The sequence below is a fragment of the Dermacentor albipictus genome, chromosome 5 (genome assembly GCF_038994185.2).
Source record: "Dermacentor albipictus isolate Rhodes 1998 colony chromosome 5, USDA_Dalb.pri_finalv2, whole genome shotgun sequence".
Taxonomy (NCBI): domain Eukaryota; kingdom Metazoa; phylum Arthropoda; class Arachnida; order Ixodida; family Ixodidae; genus Dermacentor; species Dermacentor albipictus.
Window position 1 is genome coordinate 64,375,733 of NC_091825.1, and position 16,171 is coordinate 64,391,903.

General features: G+C 48.1%; 1 protein-coding gene across 2 annotated transcripts; it reads left to right on the plus strand.

Annotated features, from left to right (window-relative positions):
• The first annotated feature begins 1,400 nt into the window (after positions 1-1,400).
• On the plus strand, positions 1,401-5,013 carry LOC135911704 (uncharacterized). 2 transcript variants are annotated; one of them, XM_070539606.1, is made up of 3 exons: positions 1,401-2,775; positions 3,192-3,275; positions 3,598-5,013. In XM_070539606.1, the coding sequence occupies exons 1-3, from the start codon at positions 1,447-1,449 to the stop codon at positions 4,267-4,269; spliced, it is 2,085 nt and encodes a 694-aa protein (XP_070395707.1). In that variant the 5' UTR covers positions 1,401-1,446; the 3' UTR covers positions 4,270-5,013. The 2 variants fall into 2 exon arrangements, with proteins under 2 accessions (XP_070395707.1, XP_070395708.1); XM_070539607.1 differs by lacking the exon at positions 3,192-3,275.
• Positions 5,014-16,171: the final 11,158 nt, after the last annotated feature.

Here is a 16,171-nt window from a genome sequence, read left to right on the forward strand (position 1 = left end):
GTTAAGAACACAGTAGCAATACTGTGATAGACAAAACTAACTTTTATTGGGCGAACCTGTGCCCACAAAACAGGCTACACTTATAGCACAACGATAGCGGCGAACACGGTCGGCGATCGTCGAAAATCTGATCAGCGGTTCAAGCGCGTCGGCTTTTATATACAATCGTCGAATGTTCCAGACTAATCGTTGTGACCCGCGTGCCTTCCATAAAGTTCTACATCATTCGCGTCAGGCGAATAAATCAGATAACACAAGGTTCGGCAACAACAGACTGCGGATAGAAGCATCGATAACTTTCCAGAAACTTCGAATACATGCAAGCGCGTCCCGCGCTGTGCGATAAGATTTGTTAGGCGACAAAACTTGTCGCCCGATAAAGACAAGTACACGTGTCAATATGCCCATTAATTAAAGAAACCCAGGTGGTCAAACTTAACCCGCAGTCCCCCACTACGGCGTGCCTCATAATCACATCATGGTATTGGCACGCAGAATAATCTAGACTTTAATTTATTAACTCGCCTTCATTAAAAGAAATTCTTATTCTAAGAGGAGATAATAAAAAAGGGAAGATAATGAAAAAGGCGGCAGATCTGCACGCCCTATGGAAATCGATGTTATGCGAACCAGTGCGCTGCGAGTCTACCATATAGATTAACGAAACGACCATGAGAGCACCAAGGCGTAGGCGGCTGTTTCATGGCCTAGATGACACGCATGTCATGATATTCATCTCATGCCTATCATTTATGTTCATCATACGCTCTTGTCATACTATGCCAATTTTGGTACTTATCAAGTTCACGGAACGACCATGAGAGCACCAAGACCAAGGCGGCTAGATAAATGCTGTGAAAGTGGCAAATGTTGCCCATGAAGTGCTTTGCATTTAAAATGATCTATGGTCTCATCCTCTGCACAGATTGGGCACAGAGAGGAGGGCGCAGGCCAGCCCTGTTATAATAAATATGTAATAATGGTGTTTGCCAACTTAATCAGGTAAACATCACTTCAGTTTTTCTGGTGGTAAATGAATTTTTGTGCCGAGGGGATAGGACGTGTGGATATTCGGGAAAAACTGCTGTAGTTGGGTTCAGGATGTCTTGAGCAATTGCATATCTACTGAATCTAGCAGTAGTTAAGTAAGCTGATGTAGGAAGTAATTAATGACAGGACAGGGCCACTGAGGGCCGCTCTCGCGAGATTTCCAGCCATTTCGTTCACCGATAATCCCTTATGTCCAGACACCCAAAGTAATGTAGTTAAATTTATATGGGCAGGCGCGATAGCGGAACTTCCTTTTCGCCATTTCATAGACTGCCGCGTCCTACAACGGTAACTGCGGCATCTTTGGTACTTGCCTTGAGCCGCGACCCAAAGAAGAAGAAGAAGTAGCTTGAACGTTCCGTCGAATCCTTGCTTTCTTAGGGGCTTCCCAATGAAATGCCCGGTGACGAAGCCTCGTGCACCCACGGTCACCAAGTTTTCGTTGCGTGCTTGATTCTGCTCGCACCGCTGTTTCTGTTCGGCTTCGCGGCGCTCCTGTGGGCCCTGGTGCGCGCCATCGTAGGCCCTTCGTCCGACCCGGGCCCTGAGGTCCCGCCTTTCTGCTGCCCCGAAGCTATCGGAACTATAATCATGCTGTCCAACCTGACGGTGGACCCCTGCAACAACTTCATCGGCTACGCCTGCTACAAGAAGAACAAGGTGGACCGCCAGGCGATCGTGGAGCGCGCGCTAGCCTCGTCCGTGCTTCACCCGACTCTTCAGGGCAAACTGCGCTCGCCCGTCAGCGACATCCTCAGGATGGACCACGAGAGCTGCCTTGCCTCGGCCGTCGGCAATCTGTTCACCGCGGAGCACGCGGTGAAAGCCGTCGTCGACCTGTTTCGGCGGTGGTCGGGAACCATCTCGCCGCACGCCGTGGACCTGATCAAACTCGTCGGTCTGCTACAGTTCCGGTACTACATCTTCAGCGTCTTCAGAGCTGACAGCGTACGGTGGCACGAAAGGAACGAAACGCTGTTCGTCATCGCCGCTCTAGCCGCGCCACACATACTGGCTGCCGGCACTTCCTATCCCACAGAGTTCACGGAAGTCATGTTCGACACCGCGAACAGTTATACTGGTCTTAACGTTACTCGCGCCGGCTTGACAGCTTTGATTGCGCGATTGCAAGCCGCACGCAATGTTTTCGACGAGAATATCTACACGGGCAAGTTTTCCCTCCTGGACGAAGCGTTTCCCAACGCAGACATGTTCTCGTGGAAGGTAATTCTGAGGACTTTCCCACTGATTGGCCTGGAGGATCCCTCCAATATCGTGGGCATCGTAGAAGTGCTCGTCGACAAGGACGCCACCGTGCAGGCAGCGGCGCTCGTCTACTTTTCTGTCCATACGGCGTGGTCCATGTTTGCCCGAGAAATCACAAATATGGACGCGGCCGCTAGCCTAGTGGCCCGGGCGGCTTTCTGCGGTGAGGAGATCGTGAAACTGTTTCCACTCTGGGACGTGTTGTTGACGCAGCAGATGACCAGTCCCGAACGAGACGCTGTCGTGCTGCAGTTATTCCACAGAGTCGCCGACGCCGTGCTTGCGGACGCTCAAGTCACCTTCTCCGCATACCTAATCTCGAGCGAGGTTCGCAGGGTGGTGCGAGGCCTTCGCGTCGTATTGGCCGTAGACATGACGTCACCGTACTCGCACCACCTGCCCGACGCCAGCGATAACTACTTCGAAAACGTGCTGGAATTCCGCGATTTCCATTTTCAGGTGAGCATTACTCAAATGACGAATAATGAGGACAGAAGTTCATTACGTACACGTAGGCTTGAAGTAATCAACAGTCATCCGACAAGACATGTTGCTTGGCCCAAAGCTGCACTTCAGCGGCAATCCTTGTTCAACAACTCTTGATTGTCTTAAAGGCATATTAGTGAGCCCGATTATTATCGCACCGTGTATATCAGGAGGCCTAATTAGCACATTTCTATAGTACGTGAATATTAGATGTAAGCGAGAATTGCCAGGGCTTTTCCTGCTTACCTGACGGTGAAAAAAAAAAGATTCTGTGCAAAAGAAAAAAAACGATCATCCAGCGAAGCAGATTTCGAGGCGAAGAAGGAGCCGTGCATATATTGTTACACATACCGAGCGTTTTCCCAACAAAATTACATTACGAATTTCAGGGCTATTTTATCGCAGTCCTCGAGTACCCTCGGCACCGCATTCGCAAGCCGTGCATTGGGCCAGAGAAATACGCACCTCTCCTCGTAAGTGCAGCCACGCTCTCCTGCGCGCACGCTGTACAGAACTCTCGGTGAATCCGAAATTCAAGGCGTCGACGCGTTTTTAGTCATGCGTACCCAGGTACATGGCTGCGGCAGTATAGGCCTATCGTATCAGTGTATGTACGACGTGCTCATTCTCAAATCTTTTGATCCAGTAGTAGTGCAAAATGGCTTACGTGAAGCCGGGAGGCATAAGTTGGGCGGCGCAGCGGCAGCACGAGAGAATAACAGAACATTTTAACAGATACAAGACCGATACCGTCGCCCTCCGGTGCTCTGAGGAAGCTTGTTTTCACTCTTTCAGGTGAGACGCATCAACGCGGAGCGGGGCCTCTCAGGGCTGCACAGGCTCCGACATAACTTGTTCCAGGCGTTTGTCAGCAGAGCGGGCAGTCATATCGTCATCTCGGCCGGCGTCTATACGCTCCTCAACTTCAACGCCACCCGCAGGGGCAACCGAGTCAACGGCGCCGCTGTGAACAATGCCGCTGTGCTCGGCGTCCTGCTCGCCGACGCTCTCTGGGACGCGCTGATCGACAGAAAGAACTGGGATTTCAAAACTGGTCGAAAAGTGTTCTTTCGCGCGTACTGTATGAGAGACATCCTCGGACGCGACCTGGCCCCCGATCTGAAGCACGCTCTGCTGTCGCTGCAATCCACGGCCCGCGCCGTTGCTGCTCCGGGTTGGCACCGGAGGGCGCTGGCGTTCGGCTACTACCATCTTTCGGCTAGTCAAGTATTCTTCGTGCTTTTTGTTCTGCACCACTCGTGCCAGACTCTCGACTACGACGATGATGGGCTGAGCCTGTCGGAGTCCATTCGGCACATCGGAGAGTTCTGCGATGCCTTTGGTTGCGCGTCGCAGCCGCAGATCGACTGGGCCACTGTCTGTGAAGAGACGTCTGTCTGTGAAGACAGACGCACTGGGCTTCAGTCCCACCTATCGCGGAAGCGTGGCGCAAAAGCTGTGCATTAGCCGGGGTGCACGCATAATTTCATTTGCTAGTAGCGAGGTGCCGAGGGATACAAAAGAAACAGAACTAGCATTTGTTTTACCTTTCCAGTTGTCGCGCACCCTATTTTTCTTCATCGATACCTCGTGAAATGCTTTCGTAGTTATTGGCGCTTTTCAAGTTTGTACTGTGAAAGTAACTTGAACTCAGACAGCAGTTAGGATCTCAAAGTGCTCCTTGTCTGTCACGTTATTTAGCTGCTTTGTTCTTGTGCGCCTGTTGTGTCGAACACGTACACTGCAACTTGAATCCGGTGAACGCGCGCGACATTGTTCTCTTTGACTCTGGATTTTCTAATGAGCTATTCTTGCCACTTTGGTTTTGCATTGATTCAGTTATTGCCTGCCAGTTTCGAGAACCTCAGTGTTTTAGAATGATGACTTCTGTGGTGTTTTACTATGGACGTAGCACAAGTGAGCTGCCGTTTCATGTATGTTGAACCAAGATGCGACATCCTCTTATGCTTGCCCTAGGTGATAGAGTTATGCCTTCTTGAATCACCTGTTATGCAACTGCTTGATAGCCTGTGGAATGTGCCGCATGTATCCGCAGTTATTCTTGAAGGGTCTGTCGTTTAGTATGTTGCCGCTCCCAGTCGGTTTAACTTCTTTATTGCAAACATTGTTTAATGTGCAGAGCACGACCTGGCCTATGCGTGTGATGTTCGAAATTCTTATTTTCAATCTTTTCGGTGTTAGTTTTCTCTATGACCCACCCCTGCCTAAAGCATGGTCCATAAGTTGGCATTGCTGCGAAAATAGAAGGTTTAATTGCTTTGATGAATCTATAAAAAAGAAATGGTAGGCGACGCTAATCTTTGACTTAGTATGTCTCTTAGTGGCACTCACACCTGGGCGTTGGTGGTCTTTTGGTTAAGGGAATGAGAGTCTTTCGCCTGGCACGATATGCGGGTGAGAAGGGAGGGAGGGCGTGGGGGAAGCGCAGCGCGCGTCGCCTGGCGGGGCGTAGCCCCCTAGCGAGCAGCGCACGAAGCGCACCTTACGCGCCCTCTCCGGTGATGACGTCAGAGCATGTAACAAGTGCGCATGCGCAGCTGTTGCGAGGAAGCGAGCGAGCGAGCAGGTAAGCGCCGGGAGAGGAGAGAGAGGAATGCGGGACATCACATCCGCGCTGCTCGATAGGTGTTCAGTCTATGCCAGGCAATTGTTTTCTATTGATTAGCCGGCTTAATATCATGCCACCTTCTTACAAACGCACAAGTGCTCCACGCGAAAAAAGAGACAACTGCGGCTGTGATTAGATATAGAGTGCTATGGCGGACGACAAGTGTAACGGTCGGTATAAGTTAAACCGAGACGCGTGAAAAGGAGTCCCGGCTTTTGGACTGGCGCATCAAAATTCGCTGTTGCGTATAAAATCCGAAGCGCAAACTAGAGAGAGGGAGAGAAAAAACATTTATTCGGACCATCGAGGTGGTTGCTCTTGAGGTCGAGTGGGTGGTGTCCTCATTCCAGGACTCCACTGGCCATGGCTGCTCGATAGCCAGCTTTTACAAGGCTGGCTTCAGAGACTATACGAATGAAGCGCGTGAGGTACAAGGAGACGTGGGTTGGGCGTCCTTCGGTGCGTGGGAGGAACAAAGCAAAATCTGTTTTCAAAAACAACTGAGGAATGTGAAGAAAATTAGATGGGAAACTAAGTATAGGAAGTACCTATAAAGGAAAAACGTCGACTCGCAACGAAAAAAAAAGGAATGAACCTGGAAACTGCTAGTAAAAGTCCTTCCAGGTTAAAAGTGCCTTCCACGGACCAGAAAATGGGATTTAAACGGGAAGTTAGAATTGCGGAAACAGCAAACTATATAGGCGCGATGGAGAAGTAAGCCAGCCCTGAAACTACATGAAACAGCAAAAAAGAGAGACTCATACGACAAACGGTTTATAAAAATTTGAAGGGCAGTGTAGTACTGTTCGACGCCTCATTAGTATGTCTGAGAGCACTGTGCTCCAGGAGAACTTTTTCTAAATTACGGCAATATGTGCTTAGCGGTGTGAAAATAGCACAGAGACAGCAGGACACGTGTTATTAGCATGTTGCAGCGTTCATCCAGAGGTGAATGAAGAGGTATTTAAGCTGTCCATAATAGATGAAAGAAAACCTAATGAACCAGTGGTAGAGAAGTGTAAGAGAAGCTGAAGTACTCCCGGCGTAAAGAGAGGGAACACAAGGTATGCAAAGAAACTAGTTTTTAAGGCAGTATATATTCCTTCAGGTTCGATAGTTGGTTAACACAAGCCACGAGTTTTAGAGCCTAGCATAGAGCAGGAGGCAAATTACGAGCGTGGTGGCATTAAGCATCGCCCCTTTTCAATGGGGATTGTCATAATGTCCATCCATACACTTAAGATCACTACTCTCAACTTAAACAGCAGGCGCCGGGCAACGTTGGCGCCGGGCTTCTACATGGAAGTGAGGAGGTACATGCGTTGTCGTAGTTCTGCGACGGCTCCGGAATGACGTTAAGGCCAGAATACATGGAGCGAATATGCGACGAATGGTCGGCGTTCGACGCCCGGCGGTGTACGCGCGACGCACGTCGGCGGAGAAAACGTCGTTCACCGCCGATCTAGCTGGGGTAGAAAAGTTCGTCGGGCGTTGACGATACCGGACGCGGCAAACGAGCGGCGCCCCAAAGCGAGCCAATCAGGTCTCACTATCCGCCCCAACTTCCGACTAGGCTTCCCCGCTTGTCCGTGTTTCCCGATCCCGCTCTATCGTTCACGCCGGTCTCCCGCTATTCTTATTCATGGCATCCAAATTGGCGCGGCTGGAATTTAACGACAAGTTAATTTCGGCTGTTCAGAAGCGTGGCGCGCGCGCGTTGAGCCACAGAACAGAGCCAGACAGAGCCGCGGAGTTGGAGGAGCCGAAAGTTGTTTACCCGCCCAGTGATGCCACAACGCACAGCATCGGCGCTTTCTTTAAACTACATCAGCACATGAATGTCTCAAACACATTAAAAAAACACTAGAAATAATTTCTAAACAAAATTTTACGCGTTTTTAGAGTGTTCCGCAATTCAAAAGCGATAATACTTGTCGTTAAAGTTTTGTTTTTGTGTCATGTGTTTCACTACAGCGCATAGGCGTGCGCTTCTGTGTTTAGCGTCAGAGTCCCTCGGAGTGTCTGGATGGTGCAGACGGTATCTTGTTCTGTCATGCCGTTTCTTCTGTTGGCTACGCTGCTTACAAGGTGCGCCACTTGAGTATCGGTAGCCTGAAGTTTCCGTAGTGGTCCGACTCCTGAGCCGTCTTTTGGGATGTTTAGGCCAACAATCCGGAGGGGGTCTATTTGAGGGATAGGGACGCCATCAAGAGAGACTTCTGATTCCGTAATTTTACATACTGGGGATCTTCCTCGAGTTCGGATTTTAAGTACCAGGAGTTCACATTTCTCCGGTGCGCAGAGAAGTCCGCAATTTTTTAGGTCAGTGTGGGGGTAGTCTACGACTTCGCGGAGGGCGTCCTGGTGCTGTGCTGGGGAGCCGCTTCGAATTCAGATTGTTATATTGTCGGCATACAGGGAGTGCCGTATGCCATCGAGCTTATCAAGAACCTTCGGGAGTTTCGGTATAGCGATGTTAAACAGAACGAGCGATATAACTGAGCCTCGCGGGGTGCCTTTTTCTGCTACTCGAAATTTGTCCGTCTTGAGATTTCCTAGGTCGATGGGCGCCATACGGTTCGTCGACAGAGCTTGGACGTGGTTGTGTGTACGCTCCCCGCAACTGGTGTCCCATAGATTCTGGAGAATGGCGACCTGCCCTAAAAAATTATTTTAGGCTCGCTCATTGATCACTCTTTGTCCAACCTTTCTTGTGTCTCCCACAAGTTTTCGTTGTTTGACTTTATATCACACATCATTGCTCTGAAGCACCTTTTTTCGAGAACATTAACCTGCAAGTAAACAGAACGTTAATTAAAGCTATGTTTCGCAAAAATATATTCTTCCATTCACCCAACGCTGTACAGCGCTCGCTGTCCTTGGTGCGGAGGCCGGCCAACTCTCGCCCACATTACGTGGGACTGCCAGAACAGGCCACCCAAAATTAATACACCCAAAATAGCCGGCAAACTTTCCGGAAGGGAGCAGTGGAAGACTTGGATCGCCAGCGAGGATCGGGAGATGCAACTAGCGCTCCTCGACCAAGCACGGCGGACCGCTCAAGCCATTGGGGCTCTGGACTAAGGGCTCCACCCACTCGCTTTCTGCATTTTTTTTCTTTTAAATAAACGTTTTGATATATATATACATATTCTTGCAGACGATTGCTGAAGCTGACTGGTCACGTGTGTCATGTAAAAATATCGCCGTCTTTATACACTGAGTTTGTCTATAATTTTGACCTGCATTCATTCTTCTACTCAAATGGTTACATGCCATGCACAAAAAAAAAAACTTTTTTTTTATACATCCACGCTAACTACTAGCATTCTGCGACGTTTATGACATAAGGGGCGCAATAACGTAAAACTATTCCAAAATGTTTTATTCCAATCTCCTGACGTTAAATTTGCGTAACCGCCAACGCAAGCTTCGCGCGGTCACCCGCAGGGTTGTCTGAAGGGACCAATCAAACGCTCTCCTCATTCATAGGAGGTCATTTATGTTTGCTTGAAAAACGAATAACATTGCCTACACTGAGTGGCTCGTCTTATCTAATTTGCTGACAAGGGCGAGAAGCACGCTAAAGTGGAGAGGGTCTCGATGGGGCCGAGTCACTGCATTGAAGATCGATAAACGGATGAAGAGGACGGTGCCGACGTCTGCGATACGTAATGATAATTATGTGCATTCAGTACTTTTCCCAGATGATATTATATTTATTTTTCAACAGTCATTATAACAAGAGGCGCCCGTACAGTGCTTCAGTCTTAGGCTGGAACTTAGGCTGGAAATCGCCACACTCAGAAGACAACTCACATTTAAGGCGGCACAAGCAAGATCCACACTTGCGGCACAACAACAAGAACCCACGAAAGCGGCGCCCTCTACGGACAAAGCACTACAACTCGTAGTACAACAGATGCAAAGCATCCAAAACTTCTAAGAACAACGCTGATTTAGAGGGACTTAAAGGATACGTAGAAGAAACGCTAGGTAGATAAAGGCCACTGCGTAAAAGAGCTAACAGCAACCACAACACACCGTCGGTTAGGAAAGCCAAGAATGGTATAATCTCAGACTCGACGGAAGTCAAAAGCGAAATCAACAATGGCTAGTAAAACGCCCAGAACAGCAAACACCGCTGAGATATGACACTGGAACTGCCGCTCTTTCCAAAGAAGAGCGGCAGCGCTACAGTCACATCAATTCGGCCATCAGTGTTGTTACCGTGTATTTCGCTGTGACCGTTCTTTTGGTAGCGGCGGTGGTGTATTAATCACTGTGTCCGACAATCTAGAATGCTTTGAAGTTAGTGTTGATACTACATCGGAGTGCAAATGTGTACAGGTTACAATTACAAATAAAGCTCTTTTATTTTGTGCATGCTACCGCACACCATCTCCGCCCGTCGGCTTTTCTAACGACCTTCATGATATTCTGAACATAATTGAAACAAAGTTTCCTGATCGTCCTATTTTTATTTTTGGTGACTTCAATTTCCGGAACATGAACTGGTCTAGCCCTGTGGTAGACGGTGACGGATCTTCCGAGTCGGCAAGTTTTTCGGCCCGCTGCTCCTTCTTCTCGCTAACACAAATGTTCACCCAGCCGACAAGGACGACAGCTACCAGCTCTAACGTATTAGACCTTTTCCTAACGAGCGCCCCAGATTTTGTTTCCTAGGTAAAACACTTGCCAGGCTTAAGTGATCATTCTTTACTGCACATCACGTTCAATTTACCGTCGAATAAAACGACAAATAAAACGATAACCATTTACAATTATGCTAAAGCAAATTTTCCTTAAATTAATGATGGCCTCCAGCTTTTTCTCGACGATTTCGTCCTGGCATGTGCCGAACGATCTGTTAACGACAATTGGTGCATGTTTAAAAGAAAACTGCATGAATTTATCGAATCGCACGACCCTCGTAAAATCATCACGACTAATCGTAGGGCCTAATGGTTCACTCGTTCCTTACGCCTCGGGAACAGAAAAAGGCGGTTATATGTCAGGACAAAGTCGTCCGGAAAATCAGAGGATTGGTCATCCCTAAGAGCCGCGGTTAGCCCTTATAAAAAATCACTAAAAGATGCTAAACAACATTTCTTTAAGGTCGCACTGCCATCATTTGTTTTAACTGACACTAAAAAATTCTGGAACGTTGTTAATAAGTCAGATCAGCCATCAATCTCTCTCCTGGATTCTCAATTAAATCCCATCCCTAACAGTGACAGTGCTGAAGTACTTAATGAGACTTTTGCTAATGCACTTTCTGTCCCTTTTAGCGCATCACTACGAGACTATACTCCCAATATCGTATTTACAATGGATCCGATTCGTTCTGACTTTGAAGGCATTATAAGTATCATAGACCGTTTAAAGTTATCCTCTTCATGTGGTCCCGATGATATCAGCACTAAAAGGCTGAAAAACATTAAAGTATATTTTTCCATCATACTGTCGAAAATATTTGAGCAATCCCTTCAGACTTGTGACCTCCCTGACGACTGGAAATCGGCTAAGGTGGTTCCACTCCCTAAATGAGGCGACAAGCACCTATCACTCAACCATCGGCCAGTATCACTAACCAGCATTCCTTTCAAGATAATGGAACATGTTTTCTTGTCATCTCTAGTGAACTTTCATGAGTCATCATCCTTTTTCACTCGTGTACAGCATAGTTTTAGAAAGCACTTTTCTTGTGAAACACAGCTAATAAATTTTACAAATGATAATAACTTCATACTTGATCGTGAAAGTGAGGTTGACTGTATATATTTAGATTTTTCCAAAGCATTTGACAAAGTCTCTCACAGCTTGTTTCTTCACATACTAAGTAAACTTAACATCGACGAAAATGTACTACGACGGATTGAATGCCTTTTGTCTAACAGGTTCCAGTACGTGCATACTAACGGCATTAACTCATCATCGGTTCCTGTGACCTCGGGCGTCTCACAAGGTTCTGTTATCGGTCACTGGCTGTTTCTGGTATATATTTATGACTTGCCTAACAACGTAAAGTCCACAGTGCGACTTTTTGCGAATGACTGTGTGGTTTACCAGGAAAGAAAGAATACTAATGACCCTGTACTACTCCAGGAAGACTTAGCTACTATATCTAACTGGTGATCGCAATAGAAGATGACACTTAACGAGACTAAATGCAAAGTAATGCGTTTTTCGCGTTGCGTCAATCCGTGCCCCACTTCCTACACTATTTGTTCTTCCCTGCTAGCACCGGTACCATCTCACAAATACCTCGGCGTCATTATAACGTGAAACCTAGCTTGGAAGGCACATATCATTGCTATCATCGCGTCCGCTAACCGCATGCTTGGATATCTGAAACGGAATTTTTCATTAGCCCCGACACCTGTTAAATTTCTGTACAAATCGCTTGTCCGCTCCAAATTAGAATATGCTAACTCAGTATGGGACCCTTTCACAAACTCTCTTAGCGACGCCCTCGAAGCCGTACAGAACAGAGCAGCACGTTTCAACTTCCGTAACCATGATTGTTTGTCCAGCGTCACAGAAATTAAAAGCACATTGTCACTAACCCCTCTCTCAATGCTCAGGAAAATATCACGCGTGTGTCTGTTTTTTAAAATTTACCACATGAATTCCACCCTTAAATATACGTTACTCACGCCGCCAACATATGTTTCATTCCGCTTAGATCATCCATGCAAAGTTGGTGTTGCTACAGTGCCGTACAACATCCTGCAGGAGTTCATTAATTCCAAAAACATCGTTGGACTGGAACGAGCTACCACGGGATATTGCACTTTCGAAAGGCTTTGATAAATTTAAGAAGAATTTGTCAACACATTATTGCGTGCCATAGCTTTGGTTCCATTTCCTTTTTCCTCGTAAGCATGAGCATTCTTACATATTTTCCCCCAGACTTGCTGTGTTCATATTGTACTAATGGGGACGTTTTACAATTTGCCTTTTGTAACATCTTATTGAAATGTGTGTACACTACCCTCAATAATGCCGTGTGGGCCATGAGTATACCTGCAATAAATAAATAAATAAATAAATAAATAAATAAATAAATAAATAAATAAATAAATAAATAAATAAATCAGCAAACCTGATATTATATGCCTCCAAAAAAATAGAAAAGCGCACAGTCATGCTCAGGGATTACTACACAGTTAGAAATCAGCAGTACCCGTGGGTTGCTAGATTAGTGCACAAAGGGATAGCGGTGAGCTCACACTATGCTGCTCAATGCACAGCCGAACACCGAATAATTGAAAGACACACATCGAAGAAAGGGAGAGCAAAGACCTTTATTTGCAACAAATACAGCATTCCCAAGGAACGTTGACCAGACTTTGCGGCAATTATTGAGCACGCACTGGGCTACCTAAAACGAAAAGTCAAATTTGTTTTCCCAGGTGACTTCAACGTTCCCCGCGCCAATTGCGGATGCGGATGAGATGCGCCCGAAAGCAGAGGCCTGGTTGAAGTTACAGACGAATATGATCTAGACCTAGTAACCCTCCCACTAACACCCACTAGACTAGGAAATAGCGTGTACGGGTACACCTACGCCGACCTTACCTTCACGCTAAACACAGCGGATGGGCAATGGAGGAATTTAGACGAAAACCTGGGTAGTGACCACTTTGTTATTAGCGATTCAATGACCGCACCATGGCTCAAACGTTCACCAAAACAGGCCAAAGTCACAAGCAAGGTGCGAGACCGGGCTAGGTGGTATTCCATGCTGAAGTGACTAGCGTAAAAGTAGACACGGAACACAAAAGGGCGACAAAGTTAAACAGGAAGGTGCTTAAACGAGAGACTACAAGAGCACAATCAGAAACTTCAAAAAGAGAGAGAAGGTTCCCTTGGGATACATTGCTCCCAATGTAAATTTCAGCCGCTCTTAGAAAAAACTGAAATAATAGCAAAGCACGGGCAGGAACACACCAGACTCATCACTAAAGCGCAAGATATAGTCCGGCGTAACGCGCGCGCGCGGCCACGCGCGGCGCGGTTAAGCGACGTCGGTGAAAAGCGCGCACTCTGCAGTCCCGCGTCACGAGGTGCGCTTGGCGAGCACAACGCCGCCGGCGCGGACATTAAGCGTGTTCTATTTTACGCGGCTGCCGCTAGACCAGAATGCACTGCGCGCTGCAGCGGCAGCGAGCAGAAGGCAGAATGGCGGTCTGCGGTGCGCGAACTGACAGTGCGGCTGTGGTTTTTTCAACATCCGTGTGGGATGACAGCGCGAGTGAGGACGCCTACTTGAAGCGATTTGCAACCTTCCATGTGTATACGATGTGAAACGCATGGTCTACCGCGACACAGAGTGCAAGAACAACGCGTGGGAAGCTATACGAAAGCAGTGTGGTCTCGCCACAGGTAAGCTGCATTTCGCAGCTCCTGTACTAGCTGGTGGTAGTCGCCGAGTTGAGGGTGCTTGTCGAATAGCTTTCGCATGTACGTACATGGTCCGCTTCCGTTTTTGATGTAGCCGAAGTACTAGCAATATGAGTGCGATGTTCTGGCTGTCAGGCACGGCGGCCGCATTTCGATGGAGGCGAAATGCGAAAAACACCCGTGTGCTTAGATTTAGGTACACGTTAAAGAACCCCAGGTCAGAAAGGAAGTGGTTTTCGCACGTGAAACCTTATGTTTTTTTTTTCTGGCTGTCAGGACAAGTTAACGCCATCCCGCAAAAGTTTTCATTTTAGCGCACAAACAGCGCGCGGAACGAGAAGCGCGCTCGCTACCCGAACGGCGAGGGTATATGCAAGACGCGCATGCGCCATGTAAACAGCTGTTCGCCGCGGCGGTGAAGTTGCGCTCCCGGACGCACAGATGGCGCCAGCCTCGAGCTGCGCGCGCACGCCGAACTCTAGAGGAAGCAAATTTCTGGCACCCCTGGCGTAGCTAGCGAAGCGTATCCGACTTCACCTGCCGCGGCCTGGCGCGCCGAGAACGCCGGACTATATCTTGGCCTTAAGACAGCAGCTATCGCAGAATTTGAATTCCTGGGGACTGTCCCTGGGAGACCACCTTAAGGCCTGCCCCCACCATGGTGCGCTCTTGTCTGCTTGTGATAACCATGTTGTCTTGCACGTGTGCAACTGTTTGCGATCAAGTGTGCAAGAGTGTATATTGATAACCTTTTGTGTAATAAACACCAGCTGGAAGTTTACGATTGCCCTTGCCGCCCTTTTATTCCGCGTGTGTACTCTTGTGCTAGTCACTTCAGCAAAGTCACAAAATGGACGGCGTACGGAAAGTGTCCAATGTCCACAGCATCCCCAAACACAGCCGAAGGCTGGGTAAAGAAACTCAAAGTCGCGCCCAAAGCCGCAAGAAACATATCCGTTAATGGGAAAACCACTGCAGTCGGCCCGCAGCTGCTGCACCTGTGGGAGGGACGGCACAGGTTAACCAAGCGCTGAAAAAACCAAAGACTGAATAGAAAACTTAATGCAAGAATAGCAACTGTAACGGAACAAGCAAATGAGTATGCCAGACAGCTGTAAGCGGAAAATTGGCTCCAATTTTGCTATTCACTCAGAGGGACGTTATCCACTGCTAAGACATGGGCTATCTTACGTAGCACGACAGGCCCTGACTTTACAACGACGGCAACAGCGAGAACGATACGCACCCTAGTAGATGAACACAAACGTAACACCGATAAACTGATCCAAGCGCTCAGGGACAAATGCATAAAAACAGGGGGCGATAGCGTCGAATCACTCAGTTACAAAGCGTCCACAAACAACTGCCTAGATGAGCCCGTTACGGTTGCGGAACTATAGGCAGCGGCACAGGAGATCAAACAAAGCACAGCCCCCGGAGAAGGCGGCATCACCAACGCAATGCTGCGCAACCACAGCACTGAGCAACTCGGACGACTCGTTGACTACGTCAAGAAGAGAATTTGGGGAAACTCGCACGACTCCACAGCAGTGGAAGGAAGCCACCGTAATCCCTCCCAATCACTAAACCGAGAAAACAGAAAACTATTGAGAACCTGTGGCCAATCTAACTTACGTCATCTCTCGGGAAGCTGTTGGAAAGAGTGATACTCGCCAGGTTAACCAATTATGTCGAAAGTCACAACCTTCTATCGGTGTACATTTACTGCTTCAGCAAAAGTCTTTCTACGCAGGATGTTGGAGACGGTCGAGAAGTGACTACAATGCTGGATGCTATACTTCATCATGATTCCAACGATTCCGAGACAGACGCCGCAGATCTTACAGAGCGCGTCGAAGAAGCAAGACAACCCGTGCGCGTTCCCATAACCAGCAAGCAAGACCGTGATTCCCGACCTTACAATAAACACCATGGATGCGTCGTCTATCAGCCCGGCCAGAGTGTCTAGGTATGGGCTACAGTACGCCGCCGAGGCCTCGCGGAAAAACTTCTCCGCCGATACTTCGGACCTTACAAGGTTCTACGACGGCTTAGCAACGTCAACTATGAAGTCGTTCCTGACAGCCCCTCCAGCTTGCGGCACCGTAAGGACCTGCCTGAGACTGTGCACGTGGTGCGCATGTAACCTTATTTTTCTGAATGACATGGACACTCTCTGGTTCGCTGGACACCGGATGCTACCCGCCGAGCATAGGGACGATGCTCGTTCTGGAGGGGGGCAAATAAAATCCAAACATACGAGAAAAGAAATTTGAATTCCAGTTATTTTTGTCATAATAAATGCTTAAAAACTCGTTTCGGTAGAAAAGT

Excerpts from the sequence above, each read along its gene's own strand:
- LOC135911704 (XM_070539606.1), top strand. The coding sequence starts at position 1,447 with ATGCCCGGTGACGAAGCCTCGTGCACCCACGGTCACCAAGTTTTCGTT. Across the intron at positions 2,776-3,191 it reads TCCGCGATTTCCATTTTCAG|GGCTATTTTATCGCAGTCCT; the intron begins GTGAGCATTACT and ends TACGAATTTCAG. Across the intron at positions 3,276-3,597 it reads AGAAATACGCACCTCTCCTC|GTGAGACGCATCAACGCGGA; the intron begins GTAAGTGCAGCC and ends TCACTCTTTCAG.